Source organism: Bufo gargarizans, chromosome 9 (assembly GCF_014858855.1).
Source record: "Bufo gargarizans isolate SCDJY-AF-19 chromosome 9, ASM1485885v1, whole genome shotgun sequence".
Classification (NCBI taxonomy): Eukaryota; Metazoa; Chordata; class Amphibia; order Anura; family Bufonidae; genus Bufo; species Bufo gargarizans.
Genome location: NC_058088.1, coordinates 192,722,809 through 192,742,948, shown reverse-complemented (window position 1 = coordinate 192,742,948; position 20,140 = coordinate 192,722,809). Strand labels below are relative to the sequence as shown.

At 50.7% G+C, this 20,140-nt stretch overlaps 1 protein-coding gene across 1 annotated transcript in view; it reads right to left on the bottom strand.

Annotated features, from left to right (window-relative positions):
* Window positions 1-20,140, bottom strand: part of NPDC1 (neural proliferation, differentiation and control 1) — a 47,569-nt gene that overhangs the window by 4,375 nt on the left and 23,054 nt on the right. Inside the window, exons 2-5 of the mRNA XM_044305725.1 lie at window positions 13,534-13,668; window positions 2,460-2,549; window positions 1,082-1,210; window positions 275-341 (exon numbers count right to left, since the gene is read on the bottom strand). Coding sequence (XP_044161660.1) covers window positions 275-341; window positions 1,082-1,210; window positions 2,460-2,549; window positions 13,534-13,668 — 421 coding nt within the window. The remainder of the gene's footprint in view (window positions 1-274; window positions 342-1,081; window positions 1,211-2,459; window positions 2,550-13,533; window positions 13,669-20,140) is intronic.

Here is a 20,140-nt window from a genome sequence, read left to right as displayed (position 1 = left end):
TTACACCAGCTGCACCTGATCAATGCCCCATGTATAGATGACCAGCGATCACCTGACCCATGAGCAAACGCATCTCTATGAGGGTATTGCTCGTTCGTCGGGTGATCTGCGGCACCTGGAGACGGGCACATTACAGGAACATTGGGCCGTGTAAACCCAGCTTTACCTTTAGCTTCGAAAAAATTATTTCACTGAATAATCAAGAACGGTCGCACTGACTGCTAAATCTAAGGTCTGCTGCTCCCCCTGCCCGCCCCAGCAACGTATAGATTACCTGCACCAGCATGCGCCAGCGACAATCAAAGCCACGAGACCGGCAACCGCACAGGCCACCACCACACCTGTAAGGATACGGAGAGTAAAAGGTTAATACCCACACCAGCAATAGTCCTGTAATTGCCAGTAACCAACTATAATTCCTGCTGCTCCCTCTGGGCAGATATGACATTCTAGACTCCGGGGAAGCTGGACGTGACGGCAGCCATATTGGATGCCGGATCACTCGTCACGTGTGGTGTAAATTGAGCCGTCATTAGATAATGTTGTCGGGTGGCTTCTATTGTAGAACTAAAGGTGAGGACAAGGGGAGAGGGAGTGAGGCCCCGCAGTGACCGGGCGATGGGCTCTCCTCTGGGGCTATTGTTCTCCGCTCAGGCGGCCATCCTGGCTCTTCCCAGACTTAATTGCTCTATTGTCCCTCTCATCCTCTCCTGGGGTCTCTGCCTTTGACTGGAAACTTGAACAAAACAGGCAAGGTTATGCAGAGGGGACACAATGGCTGTTTGAAGATGGATTAACAAGGCCTTTATAATGAGCCATGAAAAGCGCACTGAACACTTCCCGGGTCCTTCATCCAGCAAGTTCAACGCGTGTTGTGGGGAATGGGGGGGGGGGGGGGGTCTCTGAACGGAAACTTACCGCGACCAGTGGAAATTCCTTCATTTGTAAATTAAGTATATATATATTTATATTTCTCAGGAGTTTGGCAAAGCTGGATGACAACCTATCTGGGAGTGGCAATGGCAGCCATATTGTTTGCCACCCAGCTTTCCTGAAAACTCAGTTAAGATGAGACCCGTACCTAGCAGCACGGCATCATTGGGAGGTCGTGCCGTTGTTCTAGGCGCCCCCGGTATGTGACTTCGTCCTGATGGTCCCTTTTCCACCGGTAGATTGGGAGGCGGTGGAGCCTGGGATGGTGTGCTGTTCACTGAGGAGATTAAAGAGAAAAGATGTAAAGAGATTTGGAGACATGGCTGCTCACCTTCTTCTTATAATTATCCCCTAAATGTGCCTGATCGATGGGACCCCCTGCAATCACAAAAACAGTGGTCCGGGAAGTCCCTATGAGAATTGAGTCGTGATGCGCACGATGACCACCGCTAACGCCACCTCTGGTAGTCCCATAGAAGGGAATGGAGTGGCGGTGGTTAGGCATTCTAGTAGGGATCTCCATTTTCGTGATGACTGGGGGTTCCAGCAGTCGAACCCCCATCGATCAGACCGTGTTCCCTATCCTGTGGACAGCCAGTAAGTGTGGTTAGTGGGAACACCTCTTAAAGGTTAAGTCCACATAGGTCAGATATGCAGCAGAATATTTCCCCACTGAATCCTGTGAATTTTGGGGCAGAGTTTCTTAAAAACTGGGACTGACTGCAGCATAAGAGACCTAGAAACAGTCTTAAGCAGCTGCAGCAAAAACAATAAAAAGGGATATTCCAAGTCTGTAAACGACTTCTCCCCCTTCATTTAACCTTTTTCTGAAAAGTTATTTTTCATTATGAAAATGGATTAGATGGAGGCGGCCGAGCAAAAAAACAGAAGACTTAGTCCCAGTGTGGGGTAAATGCACTGCCTGGCTTCCCCGAGTGAGTCACTCTAAACTGCATTCATGATGGGACCAGGAACTGAGGAGTGCTCCTCCAATCTCTGCCTCTTGACTTTATAACTAATTGTCCTGATGTTCCTCATCCTTCTTCTGCAAAATTAATTAATCTGGCGCCCACAGGTAACGGGTGCCCTGAGACTCAATAGGGCTACAGGGTTGTTCAGCCAATCACCATCTCTTGGGCACACTAGGCCTGGATAATAGTGAACCAGTCAACGTTATAGGGGTTGTGCAAGCTTAAAATGCATCCCCTATCCACAGGCTAGAAGAAAACTAGCTGTTCGTGGGGGTCCAAGCACTGGAGCCCCCACCAATGCCAAGAACGTGGGGTCCCATCACCCCATCAGACTGGGGTATTAGCACTGTTGCCCCATCCATCTCTATAATACAGCGTTCTGAAGCTGTCCCATAGAGATGAATGGTGTCACTAACCCTAAAGGCCATCAGTATTGGGGTCCATTCACACGTCCGCAAAATGGGTCCTCATCCGTTCCGCAATTTTGAGGAACAGGTGCGGACCCGTTCATTTTCAATGGGGCCGGAATTTTTTCTATGACCACACGTCACTGACCTTGTGCAAAGTCTGCATGTGGCGGGTTCTGCTTCACCATCATGGAGGCCAGGTAGTCGATGACGGCTTCTTCTGGGCCGCTCACCTTCACTGAAACACAAAGGAAAAAGAAAGAAAAAAGTGAATATATAATAATCTAAAAAGAAAAACGTAACGATCCAGCAGTAAACAAGATTAACACGTCTATAGGATCCCGTCATAAACTGGTAAATCCGTGCGCTGGATGACGCGGTTCCTCGTAGCTTTCGCCTCTGTGACCGGTCTTCTTCAATGTAGGCATTGATGAGGTCACTGAGGCAGGAGGGAGGACGTGCCTCATGCCTCCGTTATACCAACAGCTACTACTGCTAATGTCTTTCTCAAAGGGGCCTTGACATCGGGCAGGTTAGTTACATTTTAGACAGGTGATAGCAGAGGAATGCCCCCCGATAATGAAAAATAGCATGACTACCCTACGACGTCCGTCACGCCTCGTTGACCCGCAGGCGCAGCCACCATTCCTGAGCTTTCAGATTAGGCGTCAGGCTGCTCAAGAGCCGTCAGATGAAAGGGTTAAAAGTCACCGTGTGTCCCTGTCAATGGTGAATGGCCTCATTGTAGAAGAAAACGAAGGGACCATCTCCAGCAGAGACAACCACAAAAGGCCTGGGCAGGTGGTGCCTGCATGTCAGGATGTATTGGTCTAGATCATAGAAGACAAGGATAAAAGATGGCGAAGGGCCTGCCCCGTCCGCACCCCACAACCCCCCCAATGATTAAAGCATGCAACCCATTACTGGCAGGGATGATAACAGAATCAGAAACGGGGGTCCTACAATGAGCCGGTCATGGAAAGGAGGTTCTTCAGCCGCACACCCAACCTGCTGCAAAACTACAATTCCCATTATGCTCTGGCAGTTGCAACGATGGGAAGTGGCAGCCATCTTGCCCTCTCTAAAGTGCACTGGAAACAACACTGGAGCACAGACATGTCGATGAGTTACCAGCACCTCCGCTGCTGAGCTCGGGCCTGCTCACTGGAGCTCCCCTTTAAGTGACAACTGCTGCTATGGACATGATATAAGCATAGAGTAGTTGTCGCTTCCCTGCCCCCGCCATGTGAGAACCCTGCTGCCAAGCATCTTTGCAGGATGCTGTCCGGGATCAGAGCAGGTGGAGAGCACAAGTTATAGAGACTCTGAGCAGAGGAAGTGGAAGGTAATAAAACTGAGAGGAGCAGTGAATGGAGTTCGCTGGCAGTAAAGCATCTGTGATTAGGAAGAGCTCAGCAAGCAGCCATAAAACATTATATAGCTTGTTCTGACCACCCCGTCACAAGATGCTGGCACATAGCTCTGAGCGTGCGGGGGCACCTATGGCGACGGGGGCTGGGCCGGTAATGTAAGCGAGGCATGAGGCGTCTCCTGTCTCAGTGAATTCAGAAAGGAATTCGCTATTGGCTGGTGTGTTCAAGACCTGAGTACAGTACCCTGTGCCTCGATGTCCTCAGTAAAGTGGTGCACCCCATGTAAAAGCGTAGACTAAATACAGACCCCTTCTCCCAAGTATCACCCTGCACCCCCCAATGCTCCCCCAACTAAAGACCCCATAGCAGGCATCGTCCTGATACCCCAATTATACGTCTGTCCCTGCAAAGACCCCTGTGCAAGTATTGCCCCAAGTATAGCCCTGACCCCACAGTGAAAGATCACCTGACAATTATAGCCCCCCTGCCCCATGCCGTGCCCTGCTTCCCCAAGCCGTGCCCTCCACGCCCCACGTAGTGCCCCCCTGCCCCAAGCCGTACTCCCCTCGCCCACGTAGTGCCCTCCTGCCCCAAGTAGTGCCCCTCGCCCCACGTAGTGCCCCAACCCCACGTAGTGCCCCACACCCTCCCCACGTAGTGCCCCCCTGCCCTAAGCCGTACTCCCCTCGCCCACGTAGTGCCCTCCTGCCCCAAGTAGTGCCCCTCGCCCCACGTAGTGCCCCACACCCTCCCCACGTAGTGCCCCCCTGCCCTAAGCCGTACTCCCCTCGCCCACGTAGTGCCCTCCTGCCCCAAGTAGTGCCCCCCACCCCACGTAGTGCCCCCCACCCCACGTAGTGCCCCCCCGCCCCAAGCCATGCTCCCCTCACCCCACATAGTGCCCCCCTGCCCCAAGCCATGCTCCCCTCACCCCACATAGTGCCCCCTGCCCCACGTTGTGCCCCCCTGCCCCAAGCCATGCTCCCCTCGCCCCCACATAGTGCCCCCCCCACCCCACCCCACATAGTGCCCCCCCGCCCGGCAGTGTCGGCTCGGCTGACATGGCTGCCGCCTCTCGCTGATTGCACTCAGATGTTAATGCGCTCGCTGAAGACTCGGGAACACAATATTGGTGCCATGAAGCAATTAGTTTTGTATATTTGGGACGATGGGTATATCTGGCTGGAGAAGCTGCGGGGGTCCGGCCTTCGTTAACACATCACACCTCCATCCCCAAAACTGAGCAAACAAGCCTCTTTCCTCCGGCTCAATAGGTGGACATGGAGCCTGTACAGATGGTAATGAGGCCAGGGACAGGTTCTCTGAAACAGGGCAGATGGCTGGAGGAACAGGCTGCCCCCCATAGACGGGGGCAGGGAGGGGGCGTCAGGGCTGTGTTTTGTAAACATGTCAAACCAAAAGGGTCCGGCCCGGCAGTGGTTAAATGTCAGCTCTGTGCTTTTCACTGGGACACAATAGCGAAAGAGCCCAGGAGGCGGCGGAGGCCTCGTAATCAGGGTCCAGAATGGTACGAGTGCTGCCTCTAGTGGCCAAATTATGTAGAGAAACATCCCTCACCGCTCTATAGTGATACATCTATTACCGCTCTATAGTGATACATCTATTACCGCTACATAGTGATACATCTATTACCGCTACATAGTGATACATCTATTACCGCTCTATAGTGATACATCTATTACCGCTACATAGTGATACATCTATTACCGCTCTATAGTGAAACATCTATTACCGCTCTATAGTGATACATCTATTACCGCCACATAGTGATACATCTATTACCGCTACATAGTGATACATCTATTACCGCTACATAGTGATACATCTATTACCGCCACATAGTGAAACATCTATTACCGCTACATAGTGAAACATCTATTACCGCTCTATAGTGAAACATCTATTACCGCTCTATAGTGATACATCTATTACCGCTCTATAGTGATACATCTATTACCGCTCTATAGTGAAACATCTATTACCGCTCTATAGTGATACATCTATTACCGCCACATAGTGATACATCTATTACCGCTACATAGTGAAACATCTATTACCGCTCTATAGTGAAACATCTATTACCGCTCTATAGTGATACATCTATTACCGCTCTATAGTGATACATCTATTACCGCTACATAGTGATACATCTATTACCGCTCTATAGTGAAACATCTATTACCGCTCCATAGTGATACATCTATTACCGCCACATAGTGATACATCTATTACCGCTACATAGTGAAACATCTATTACCGCTCTATAGTGAAACATCTATTACCGCTCTATAGTGATACATCTATTACCGCTCTATAGTGATACATCTATTACCGCTACATAGTGATACATCTATTACCGCTACATAGTGATACATCTATTACCGCTCTATAGTGATACATCTATTACCGCTCTATAGTGATACATCTATTACCGCTCTATAGTGATACATCTATTACCGCTACATAGTGATACATCTATTACCGCTACATAGTGAAACATCTATTACCGCTACATAGTGAAACATCTATTACCGCTCTATAGTGATACATCTATTACCGCTCTATAGTGAAACATCTATTACCGCTCTATAGTGAAACATCTATTACCGCTCTATAGTGAAACATCTATTACCGCCACATAGTGATACATCTATTACCGCCACATAGTGATACATCTATTACCGCCACATAGTGATACATCTATTACCGCCACATAGTGATACATCTATTACCGCCACATAGTGATACATCTATTACCGCTCTATAGTGATACATCTATTACCGCCACATAGTGATACATCTATTACCGCCACATAGTGAAACATCTATTACCGCTCTATAGTGATACATCTATTACCGCTCTATAGTGATACATCTATTACCGCTCTATAGCGATACATCTATTACCGCTCTATAGCGATACATCTATTACCGCTCTATAGCGATACATCTATTACCGCTCTATAGCGATACATCTATTACCGCTCTATAGCGATACATCTATTACCGCTCTATAGCGATACATCTATTACCGCTCTATAGCGATACATCTATTACCGCTCTATAGCGATACATCTATTACCGCTCTATAGCGATACATCTATTACCGCTCTATAGCGATACATCTCTTACCGCTCTATAGCGATACATCTCTTACCGCTCTATAGTGATACATCTCTTACCGCTCTATAGTGATACATCTATTGCTGTTACATAGATGAGTAAATGCTCCACTCTGGACTCCAGGAAAGCTGAATGGAAAGCATGGCCTCTATTTCAGCGCGGCACTCAGCTTTCCTGGAGTCCTGAGCGCGGTGGACCAAGCACTGTATCATCTTACGGTATGCGCGGTAGCTTTTTACATCTATTACAGCCACAGGACACTACAGGACCCGCCATCCACTCCTCAGAAATGCTAATGCTATTCACCCAGCTTTCCCAGGAGCAGATATAACAGGGGCGTCCACACAGGGGACGATCAGTGGGACGTTTCCATGAGTGGCCTCCTACAGAGCCCGGCCCCTCGCCCAGAGGTCTTCTCCAGATAACGGAGGAGGACACAATGGACGCGGCCTCAGGTGAGGTGTTTGTCTGATCAAAGGATAAGCATTTGTCACCTCTGTCCAGACGCCTAATACACAATCCGTATTTACCGACCCCGCGCAGACGGCCCCGACCTACGGGGGGGGGGCCATGCACACCAGGTACACTGTATGGGCGAGGACCCCAAAAATGCATTTAAAATTTACAGTTTTTAACAACTTTTGGCAAAAATATTTTCCTTTAATTAAAAAAAAAAAAAAAGGTGTCAAAACCTGATGTAAAGATGACGGTAAGAACGGGAGGGTGCGGTGCGGTGCCCCCCTCTGTGCTTCAGGTCTCCCCCACCGACCTCTCATAAAATATGCCCAAAATTATACAGATATGTATAAAAATAGAATAAACGTTACATACGCTTTCTGCAAAAATCGTGGAAAAAAAAAAAAAATGAACAGTTATGTCCGACAAACAAAATAGTGATGTCATTAAGGGGTTAATATGCACCACAGGGACCAAAATTAAGTGCCAACTGCATTAAATTAAAGGGGTTGTCCAGCTGATGCATCAACATCAGATCGGTGGGAGTCCGGTGCCCGTCACCCGCACTGGTGACCTTACATCGTTTCTGGGACCTGAGCTGCAGTACCTACCGCGGCCACTACAACACATGGCGCCGTCTGCCTCCAGCGCTGCCCAGTACAGCTGATCGGCAGGGGGATCCCAGGTGTCGGACCCCCACCGATCTGATGACCCATCCAGAGGATATCTGCAGCCCAGAGAACCCCTTTAACTATCAGGACGTTTTTGTTTCTCAATTTTATGCAACTATTAGGGGGTCTTAAAGGGATCTCCCAGTTTATACTCTTTGCAGCTGAGGTTTTGTCACAGTGTCACAGTTTGAGCAGCAGTCTTCCTAACCTGTCGGCAGCCCCAAATCTGAGGGGGGTAAGGAACCATTGTCCGAGGGTCTGGTGTCTGGACAGGAAATAGTGTAGCAAATATTAGATTGCCGGCAAATGGAAAAAGGAGAAAAAAAAAAAAAGAAAGGAGGGGGGGGTAGGGGAGAGAGGCAACGTTTCCATTCACTGACAGCAAGCAGCGATCCTAAAAAGGGAAAAAGACGAGGAACTAAAAGCTGCACAGTGGTTTATCACAGCATGATTTAGTGGGGCTACCAATGAGGCGCCCCCTAGTGGTCAACAGAGGAAACTACAATCAATAGAAAGACATGCAAGGGGCAGAGGATCAGATCAGATGGGCAGCAATCACCAATGTAGACGACGTCCGCCGGGTTATTGTTCTCTGGTATCGGCTCTTTCGCGCAGGATCCTGTAGGACGCGGGGAGCGCAGCGCGTCTTTTAATTGGAGATTTACAGAAAACACAGATGTATGAGAACCACAAATCATGTGGGGGGGGGGGGTTTGTATATATGGAGCCTATGGAGGTCAAAGCAGGCAAGTGACAGCACAACACGTGTGAATGCAAACAGTGCGCGCAGCCGGGGGGCCACCACAAAACCCCCGCATCCAGGGGTAGGACCCCCCACACTGGAAAGTAAAGACATATCCTCGTCACTGGCTAGGCTCACGTTCACACTGGCGTTCTTGCTTCCACCGTCCTGCTCTGGTGGATGGCTCATACGGTGGGCTTTCGTCATGTGACAACAGCGCAGATATCGGGGGTCCCTACTAGCACTCAAGGAGCAGACAGACTACATAAGGCAGAAACCAAAAGCGCAAAGCATAACAGCAGCCTATAAAACAAATGCCCCCCGTACGCCGCAGCATGTCCGCACGCACTCACCTCCGTGGTGCCGATGCTCCGGGCCCCTGTGGTGCAGGTGGTAGCCGCTGCCCAGGGACCACAGGGCGCACAGCCACTCTGTAAACACGAGGTAATTGGCTTTCATATTGCCTGGAGGAGCAGCTCCGGTGACAGAAGACAGCGACGAGCGCTCGATGTGAGCTCAGACTGTGCGGGGAGAAGCAGGGAAGCCTCCTCTCATCCCACGCACACTGCAACTGGGCGGCAGCCAATCCCAGCGCGCAGCATCTCCGTGGGCAGCCATTAATATATCAATAGGCTAGGTGTTCCCGGTGCAGAACCAGGCAACTGCATGAGTAGCAACTCCCCAGTGCACACCCCTCAATGGAACAGCTGTCTGCAAAACCCGTCTACAGCGCAGACAAACACGTACCGTTGTAGCATCGTACACATTATCGCAGCAGGTAAAGCCGCCCTGTGAGGACTGACAGAAAGCGGGCGAGCGCGGGGAGCCATTTCCAGTTCACGTCCCCCCTGACCGTGCACCAGTCCATACCACAGGTCTATCTTATCCCCGGCTTATTTCCTACATTGCAATAATGCAAAATTAAAATCAACAAAAAAAATTTACGTAACGTCCACGACCGCCGTGTTTACCGCTTTGAATCCTGGAGCCGTTCCATTGTACCCAGGTGCGCCCTGACAAATCGAGGCCCCGTCGTCACGTTCCTGGAATCGACTCATCCCCTGCCCTCGACGGCGCACGCACAGAATGTAGGCTCCGAAGGATTAGTCACTGCACAGATTGCGGATCGCAATGCCCACGGCGGGCACCGTGAGACACCGCCGCCCGCAGGCTCTGTCATAACAGAACGAGGCGGCATCTCTCCAGATGCACATGAGACTCGCTCGACGCGTCACCGGCAGAAGGGGAATCCAAGATCGGAGATAAGACCCTGGAGGGAAGAACGTTCACGTCTGCGCGAGACAGACGTGAACGTTTAGCCCCACGGGAGCGCTTTACTGCCGAGGACGTCACAGGCACGAGAGAGGCAAACGGTGCAAACCACTAGGACCAGAGCACAGCACTTTACTGCACTGCCAGAAAACGAGGCAGCAAAAGGATGGCCCCCGGGTCTAATATGAGCTCCCTGTTACAGCTCCCTCTAGTGGAAGGCTGTATGTGTATATACCCTGTACCAGCAGACCTCGTGCCCTGATGACGTCTGCTTGCAAATAGAAATCTAAAGCAAATTCTGATAAGGAAATTGTCATTTAGGCAATTACCCAAATACTGTGTACAGCACAGGGAGTGGGGCGCCATGATGTATTGTGGGAGATGTCGTTTTCAGCTTAATCCCAGTGGACAGAGGGGATTCCGTGCCGCGGCCCCTGCACGGCGGCGCCCGGCTCCATACAAGTGGACGGGGCTGCACAGTCGATGACCGGGAGCGCTGCTGTGGAGGGAGAACGTAGAGAAGGATGCAGCACAACACCAGGATTTCACCCTTTTCAGTCTCAGGACTGGTGGGGACCCAGAGGTGGAACACCTACCAATCATCCAAGGGGTTTTCCAGTCTCCTGATACTGATGACCTACCCGATCAGCGTCAGACCGGATAGGTCATCAATATTAGTAACCAGTAAAGCCCCATTAAAGGAGATGTCGAGGATCGGAAAAATATGGCTGCTCCTTCCAAAAACAGCAACTCCTCTGCACGCAGGCTATGTGTGGTACTGCAGCTCAGCCCCCTCCACTTGAAAGGAGCTGAGCAGTAATACCAGATGTGATGCTGCCAAAGCAGCCATGTTTTTCTGATCCTGGACAACCCCTTTAATAAAATAAGAGTACCCCTTTAAGCTAGCAAGGGTGCCTGAAAAAAAGGCACCCATTTGCACCGGTATGCAGCACAATATGGAACCTCACCTGATCTATCTGAAAGCGCACTGTTGTCCATGGGGATCACAGCTTTGCAGCTTTGAATGTGACTGGAGTATAAACCACGATGCAAATCAGCAGAAGTAAAGCAAGCGCCGCTCGCCACAATCTATCACTATTTCTAGTGATTTACGCCAGGGATGCTCAACTCCCTTCAGCTGTTGTAAAACTACAACTCCCATCATGCTCAGCTGTAGGCTGATAGCTGTAGGCTTTCCAGGCATGCTGGGAGTTGTAGTTTTGCAACAGCTGGAGTGCCGCAGGTTGTGCATCCCTGATTTACGCCATAGTGTGGATAATTGTCAGCACAGAGGGCCTGTTAGGAGCGAGACATCGTCGTCAACGAGATCTGTCTACACTATTGGATGGAAGCAATTAACGCTGGCACGGACCCCCGGGCGCGGGAGAGAACGAGCACAATAAAGGAGCTCTGCATGAATCTTTAATGCGCCGCAGCCGCGTCCCCCGAGCCGGGTACCACTACAATCACATTAACCATAATGTATCGCATAGAGTCTTCCACATCTAGAAAATTATAGCCGGGGGCAGTTCCATCCATTAAAGCGGGTTTAGGTAATTTACGGCCCACCATCTGTTGTGGGGCACGCACGGGGTACGCTGGGACTTCTACTTCTCCGTTCGCTTGGAAAAACAACAGCTTTTGCTAGTGAAGAGTTACAGGAATGGCAATTGAGTGTGTATGGCGGTACATTTTCCGCTCGCTGCGAGCGCACCTGCCCTGCAATCAGACGTCTAAATAATTAATATGATCTGCCAATTCTGAATACATGGCGCACTGGCACAAGGAGTCGTACCAAGCCGCAGGGAGCCGTATCTGCCACAAGGTGGCACTGCAGGAGCCCGAGTGGGAACCGCATTATAACATCGTTTTTCGATGGAGGAGGTATATACTTCTGGCAGGGGGCAGTCAGACTCTCCCCGGACCGAGCCGCCTGATAACAGGGAGCGACGGCAGGTGTAATGTTCCTTTAATATCATAGGGAAGGTTTAATCTAGGATTCAGGGCGGCAGGGACACTTTCACATAATCCGTCCTTGTCTATTTTAGTACATGCGTGTGTCACCAAAACGGTCAGGTCCTTGAAAGCATTGGCTGCGAAAGCCGTCTGGCCTTGTCTAAGGGAGTCCTTTTAATTCTTGTGTCATCCAAGGACGGTCAGAACCCATGCATTATGTAACTAAGCCGGTGCAGTCAGAGAGGTAATGTGAGGTACCTGGCGTCCGCTGTATACGGGCGGGGGGGGGGGGGGGGGGGGGGGAACCCTCTAAGGAACGGTGCACTGAATACACAAGGCCGTAATGAACAAAATATGGACATGGCACAATCTGCTCCCTACACCAAGGCCGGAGAGGACTGCGAGCGCTCGTCTGGACGGCCGCCCACGACCAGTGACTCATCCTCCGCGAGATGTAGACACATGATCTGTCCGCAAAGGGAGAGAACAGGACGAGACCTGAACCGATAGATCAACAGAATCATCAGCGCTGGACAGAGGAAACTAATGTGGGGCCCGAGCCCGACTTTTGGATTCATAGAAGAAACTGCTTAAATAGCAATTCCAACTCTGCACTTCAAATGGCCGCCTGGTCCTGCCAAAATCCTCTAATGTGTATGGGCACCTTACAGGGTCAGTGAAAACATTTGATATGTCATAGAAATTTATCAGGTCTGAGCGCTGAGACCTCCACGATCCCTAGAAGACGAGAGAAGCGCTCGCTTAGCGCTCTCTCTCCTCGCTGCAGAGGACGGGATCGGAGCGAGCCCATAGACTTCTACATAGCCCGTCTCCTGCAGCAAGGAGAGAGCGCGCGCTATAAGAACACTTCTCTCGTCTCGGCGTCCACCAATCAAAACTTTTGATATGTCTCTATGACGTATCAAAAGCTTTTTGAAAACTTGGTGACCCTTTAAAAAGTTTCAAGGAGATAGGATTGGGGACGGGCTCCAAACTCTCGGGTGGGGGCCTCGTGGCAAAGACCAATAGACCCCTCCATTATGCTGCCAGGTTTTGACACCCAGGACAGAAGGGTCTGGTGTTTGCTTCCCCCTCCCCCACCTACTTATTTGCCAACTATACGGGAGGGTACTGTAGAGGTAGCTGCCCAAAAGGGATGGGGTAAACAAGGGCAGCGTCCCCTTTTTCCAAGGGCCCCTGCTGGCAGCTTCGATGGTATACCCGCCACCACGCCATAGGAATCGTAAGGCCAGTGAGCAGCACCCACCGGTCGGACGGGCATCATCAGGACACGACAGGCTGATAAATGTTCCTTTCCTAGGTCGGCAGGTGTGAATGATGCCAATAACAGAACAACAATGCCTATTGAACAGCCGGCAGGTAGGAAGGTTTATCATATTCATTATGGATGACAGCAGAAGAAAATAAACCACGATGCTGGCAGAGAATGCCACGTGTGTACAGATGCAGCAGAGCTAAGTGCTGCAATGTCCAGCGGCTCCAGCACTATACTGTACATACGGCCAGAGAGCCATAGGTCATACTCAAAGTGTCTGCTCCATTGGCACACAACCCTCATCATCTATGCCACCATTTGCACACGTTTACCTGGTTTTGCCTTCTCGCATTTTCCTTCACTGTCTTCCTTGTATCCGTGAATACAGGGGCCACACTCCGTAGAGCCCGGAGGACAAACCTCCCTCTTGTGCAGGGGACAGTCTAAACTGTTACGGCAATGAGAAGCTGAAATACAAAAACAGAAGGTGCAGTCAGGTTAAAGGGGAACCCAGAAGACAATCTGCAAGCTAAGCCAATATCGCTGGTCTCAGGAAGCTAGAGGTACCGCTGACAGACAACAAGGGGTTACTCCAAGCCCCTATAAAGGGAGATGGGCCGTATTAAGACACCAGGTCTCCGGATTCTGCATCGTTCTGGGCAATCTAGCACAAATCAGTTCCTGACGCCATTTTCCCACCCACGCCTGCGGCAATATTTTGCTGTATGCAGACACACAGCCGCTCAATAACATTAGCCCCTGATACGCAGCGAACGTCTGTCTTGTGTCTCGGTGATGGCTCTCTATCAGAGGCGGCCTAAGGAGCAAGCGCCGCCACTGGGTGGGTTCAGTGGTCTGTTAACCCTTCCCTGGAAGTCCACTTCTGACAATCTAGAGATGCTGAATCCAGTAATATACAGCTGACACTCTGGGTACAGGACAATGACACGCTGACACTCGGGGTACAGGACAATGACACGCTGACACTCGGGGTACATCAATGGCCTCTCATTGACAGATAAACCTACTACCCCAGTAATGCAGTACTCATCATCATGTAATGTCACGCTATGGCCACTAGAGGGCGGTAAGCATCAGGGCACACGATGACAAACCTCTTGTTTATGAGATGGAAGATGAACATTGCGAGAAATAAGACACACGGAGCGAGAAGACAAAGCGAGTTGGAGAAAAGATCCAGGAAATCTCCGGAGACGATGAGGACGGACAGAAATACGGAACAACTTACCTATGCCTAGGTATCACATCACCTACCATGTGAAAAACATAGGAGGTGGGGGGATGGGACATCGCGGCTGCACTGTCCTATCAGGACATGAAACACTAAACTTCTCTCATGTCCTGACAGTTTGCTACAATGTATCACTTCAGGTAAAATGTATCTGTAGTCCAAAAGGATTGTACTAGACTGGATGCAATTGTAACAAACTGAGAAGTAACACCTCTGTACAGGCTCTCAGTGTTTGACTATAATCTAAAAGGCTTCCATTCACTGACAGCAAGCAAACAATTTGGAAGTGATGGAGAACTGACACGCTGCAGAGCTTTCCATTACCAAACCACCCCTTAAAGGGGTCTTCCAGTTATTCTCTATCCCAGGATAGGGGATAAATATTAGATTGATGGGGGTGCTACCTCTGGGCCCCTCATGATCACAAGAATGGGGACCCTGCACCTCTATGAAACCTCCAAAATGAACGGAGCGGCAGGTCGGGCAGAGCACTACAGCTCCATTCATCTCAGTTGTCTCCGGGACGCTCATAGAGATGAATGGAGTGGCACTGCACATGCTCGACCGTTCATTTTGGGGGCTCCGAGGGGTAGAGTCCTCATTCTCATGATCAGTAGGGGTCCCAGCGGTTGGACCCCCAAGATCTAATAGTTACCCCCTATCCTGTAAGTAAGTCCATGGGCAGAGGGAGCATCGAAATGGGCTTTTACTGTCCTTACTAAACAATGAAAAGCCTCCGAGAACGGAGCGCCACGTCATGTAATATCGAGATTACAGCGTTATATTTGTGCGCACGTCTCTCATGGAAACCATTAAGTAAGAGGCGCTGGCGCCCCCGCTGCAGTAACGAGAGGCCTCCCCAGACATTGAATTAACACATTAGCGGAGCTGTCCGGGTCCTGCACTGCCCGAATGCTGCATTCATCGCAATGTATTCTTGTCATGTCCACAAGGACACGTGACATCACGCTCTACAAGACTGAGACACGTGCGGAGCGCGTCATACATGTGCTGCACACGGTTACAGAGGCTATCACAGCTGCGGGTCTGCTCCTCTGTACTAGGAGATGGATAGGGATTGTGGAGGCTGATGAGGGCATGAGGATTCGGACTGGTTCTGTGATACTGGATGCAGGTCTCAGAACCACAGAGACAAGAGGCAGGGAGGTCTGTGCCGGCTGGTGGCCTCGGGGGCGTCTAGTCACATATCCTAATGGAAAGAGAGGGGGAGACGGAGGGAGAGCAAGACATCGGGCGAGAGAGAGACATGGGGACGTGAAGAACTACAAGGTGCAAGAGGAGAGAGAGACAGCGAGAACTATGGGGAGGAGGAGAGGATGAGAAAGAGAGAGGAGGGAGAAAGAGACAGAGGGGGGGGAGAAAGAGTGAGGAGAAAGAGAGAGGAAGAAAGTGGGAGAAAGAGAGAGCAGGAGGAAGAAAGTGGGAGAAAGAGAGAGCAGGGGGGAGAAAGTGGGAGAAAGAGAGAGCAGGGGGGAGAAAGGTGAAGGAAAAAAGAGGGAGGAAATGAGAGAAAGAGGAAAAAAGAGGGAAAAAGAGGGAGGAAGAGAGAAAGACAGAGGGAGGGAAAAAAAGGGTGGAAGAAAAACAGAGAGAGGGTTGGAGGAAAAAAATAGAGAACGGGAGGAGAGGTGGAGAGCTGACAGACAAAGGAAAAATACAAGAGGAAGACAGTGAGAACTATGGGGAGAGAGAAAGCAGGAGGAGAAATATAACTGCAAGGTGCAAGAGAAGAGAGGTGGAGGACTGACTGACAGGAAAAGTACAGGAGGAAGAAGACAGAGGGGGGGGGAAGGAAGGAAGAAAGGAGACAGAGGGGGGGGGAGGAGACAGAGGGGGGGAAGGAAGGAAGAAAGGAGACAGAGGGGGGGAAGGAAGGAAGAAAGGAGACAGAGGGGGGGAAGGAAGGAAGAAAGGAGACAGAGGGGGGGAAGGAAGGAAGGAAGGAAGGAAGGAAGGAAGGAAGGAAGAAGACAGAGGGGGAAGGAAGGAAGGAAGGAAGGAAGAAGACAGAGGGGGGGGGGGAGGAAGGAAGAAGACAGAGGGGGGGGGAGGAAGGAAGAAGACAGAGGGGGGGGGGAAAGGAAGAAGAGACAGAGGGAGGGACGGAAGGAAGAAAGGAGACAGAGGGGGGGGGGAAGGAAGGAGACAGAGGGGGGGAAGGAAGGAAGAAAGGAGACAGAGGGGGGGGGGAAGGAAGGAGGACAGAGGGGGAGGAAGGAAGGAAGAAAGGAGACAGAGGGGGGGAAGGAAGGAAGAAAAGGAGACAGAGGGGGGAAGGAAGGAAGAAAGGAGACAGAGGGGGGGGGAGGAAGGAAGGAAGAAGACAGAGGGGGAAGGAAGGAAGGAAGGAAGGAAGGAAGAAGACAGAGGGGGGGGGGGAGGAAGGAAGAAGACAGGGGGGGGGGAAGGAAGAAGACAGAGGGAGGGACGGAAGGAAGGAAGGAAGAAAGAAGACAGAAGGGGGGGGAAGGAAGGAAGAAAGGAGACAGAAGGAAGGAAGAAAGGAAGAAAGGAAGGAAGGAAGGAAGGAAGGAAGGAAGGAAGAAGACAGAGGGGGGGAAGGAAGGAAGGAAGGAAGAAGACAGAGGGGGGAGAAAGAAGGAGAAAGAGGAGAGAAGAGAGAGGTATGGTGAGAAAATGGGGAGAAAGATATGACACAGAGAAAGAAGGGAGAAGAGAGAGAGACACGGATGAAGAAAGGGAGAGCTATGGGGTAGAGACAAGGCACTGTGAGAGAGATAAAGGAACAGATGGAGGACGAGATGGCGACAGACAGGGGCAAAGGAGTGCAGAGAAAGAGGGGGTACACAGGCAAAAAGATCAATCTACAAATAGAGAGGAGCAGGGTGATATAGGGGACCACAGGTGGCAAGAAGACAAAAAAAAGAGACCGTGGAGGAAGTGAGAGCAGAACCGTATGGAGAAGCAGGGGAAGCAAAAGGGACCAAAAGAATGGAGGAGAAGAGACGGGGAAACAGAAGATGGTGAGAAAGACCTGTGAAGGGGAGAAGGAGCGCTACTCATGGGTGACAAACTAGTGACGGACCCCCCTAGCAAAACTCTGGGTCACTTGCTTTAGCTAAACAGCAATACACGGGGCGAGCAGACGAGCCCGTGCAATACACGGGGCGAGCGGACGAGCCCGTGCAATACACGGGGCGAGCGGACGAGCCCGTGCAATACACGGGGCGAGCGGACGAGCCCGTGCAATACACGGGGCGAGCGGACGAGTCCTCATTATCATGAGGAGCCAGCCAAAAACCAGTGACAGAAAGGGGAGAAGAAGGGAGACACACTGATCGCTGCAGGCGGAAAATCCCAGGGAGCAGCCATAGGGCCGTGACATCCATCCCTGGCCGCTGTGTACCTGTGTCCTACAACGTGTACAAGGACTGCAACATTTACAAGGTGAATCACAGGGCGCACTGTGAATGTCAGCGGCATGTAAAGCCAAGCCCCGCAGCAACAGAAGGTCTCTCCTCTAAACCACTGTATGTGAATGATCTATGCAAGGAATTCCCAGCATCACCGGCTCTCCCAGTCCACGCGGCCATCTCTGCTCTGTAAATGCGTAATTAGGGTCATAAAACCACAACTTCCAGTACTTCCAGTATATAAACCTTTACTGCAATAATATAAGAAAGAGCAGTGCTAAAGCAACGCGCTCCACTGCCAGAGCAGGTGACGACAAGGCAGGTATACACAAGCACTAGTGCTATATGCATACATGTGCACCGAAGGGGGCGCTATTGAGTTACAGCTCGTGATACCCATCTTCAGCCCTCAATAACGCCAAGAATCAATGAAACCATGGAAACGCCGGATGGATATGCTGGTTGCTATCCATAAAGTGTTGCACTGCATTATCCTGGTGTTGGCGTGCAGGGTTAACCCTATGCCACCCACGGCTAAGAGCAATCCTTACTAAGGCCAGAATAGATTGCAAGCTTTAAAGGGGCTGTACAAGACTAAAAATCATGGCTGCCTTCTACCCCCTCATAAAATGTGGAACCCCGCTATACTGAAGTGAATGGGGCTGAGATTAAATATCACACGTGACTTGCGGAGCAGAATTTATTATAAGGCAGGCTGCTTTCTCTAATCCTGTGCAACCCCTTTAAGGCTTGGGGTTAGATATGAAGATTTACGTCACACAGGGGCGCAGCTGCTGTAGGACCATAAGTCTCAGCATAACCCGATGAGCAATGCCCAGCCAGCCGCTACACAAAAGTCTCAGCTGGTCAAGTAAAGGTCTGTGTGTCCCTGCAACAGCCGTGGTACTACAACCCCCAGCAGATATGAGGGAGTGGGACACCTCAAGCCTGGTTGAATGAGAGGTCCTTGGTCTATCTGACACTGGACTCTCTAAGGCCTTGTTCACATTTCCACGTCCGTGTTTCATCAGTGAAGGATCCGTGTTGGGTCAGTGAGTCCGTTTTTTTGCCCTCCGTGTGTCATCCATATTCCATGGACGCTGCACAGCAGAAAAAATAATTTCCAGAGAGTGTCCTACCAATGGTCCATGAAAATCACTGACCAAACAAGGATGGCATCCGTGTTGTGTCAGCGGTTTTTCACGGAACCATCGATTTCAATGGGCGTGCTCAGTCTGCAGCATGGACCAAAGTGGTGCGAGTCTCCAGGATTTTTCGTGGGTCAGTGGAAAACCACAGATGTGTGTACAAAAGCCTTAAAGGGGTTTTCTGGGATTTTAATTTCGATGACCTATCTGCTCGCCATCGACATTGCAGCCATGAGCAGTGTAATCACAAAAAGCCGCCCCATTCCAGTGTATTGGAAGGAGCCGTCCAATAGAAGTGAATGGGGCGGCTTGTAATTACGCCTGCTCGCCGCTGCGCTGTCGATGTATGAACACCGTGGGTGGCATATGTCAGGGATGCTCAACCTGCAGCCCTCCAGCTGTTGTAAAACTACAACTCTCATCATGCCCTGCTGTAAGATGTCTGGGCATGCTGGGAGCTGTAGTTTCGCAACAGCTGGAGGGCCGCAGGTTGGGCATCCCTGGCATAAGTGAAACAGGTCCATTAACTTTCCTGTACTTGTGGGGAACAGAGTAATTGCAGTAATTGCTAGCCATGCAATTCTCCAGCACCTCACAGCAGTCAGCTGCTCTGGGAGTCGCCGGCGCTGCAGGGAGGCCGCGCAGGTATCGGCAGTGTTTGCGCAGGGCGGTCCAGGAGATTTGCCGACGTGGCCGCAGGTCCCTGTGTGATCTCCACAGCTGTGCACAAAAGGCTAATCTTGCATTAACCTGTAGGAGTCCACCAGGAATTTCAGGATCTAGTAAAGGCATGGAAATCGTAGAAATAGCGGTTCCATTACACATTCCCAGGATCTGATCAAAAATGTTTGAAAACGTCCGGGTAGCAGCACATGGGGGACATTTATCCCCCCTGTACACCAGAGAATGGGCTTCAAAAATTGGTTGTGCAGTGGTTGTGCATAATTTTGAAACTTTTTGGGGTAGTTTAGAGCCCCAAAATGTGGGCAGAGCGTGGGATGAGGCACCGCAGGCGCAAATACGCCAGGAAACTGCAGCAGATTATAGTGGGAATCCAGACCAGTCCACACCAGTTCCCTTGCTGGTGTAGGTTTCTCTTTTGCTTCTCTTACTAAGGCTCCATTCACACGTCCGTAGTGCATTA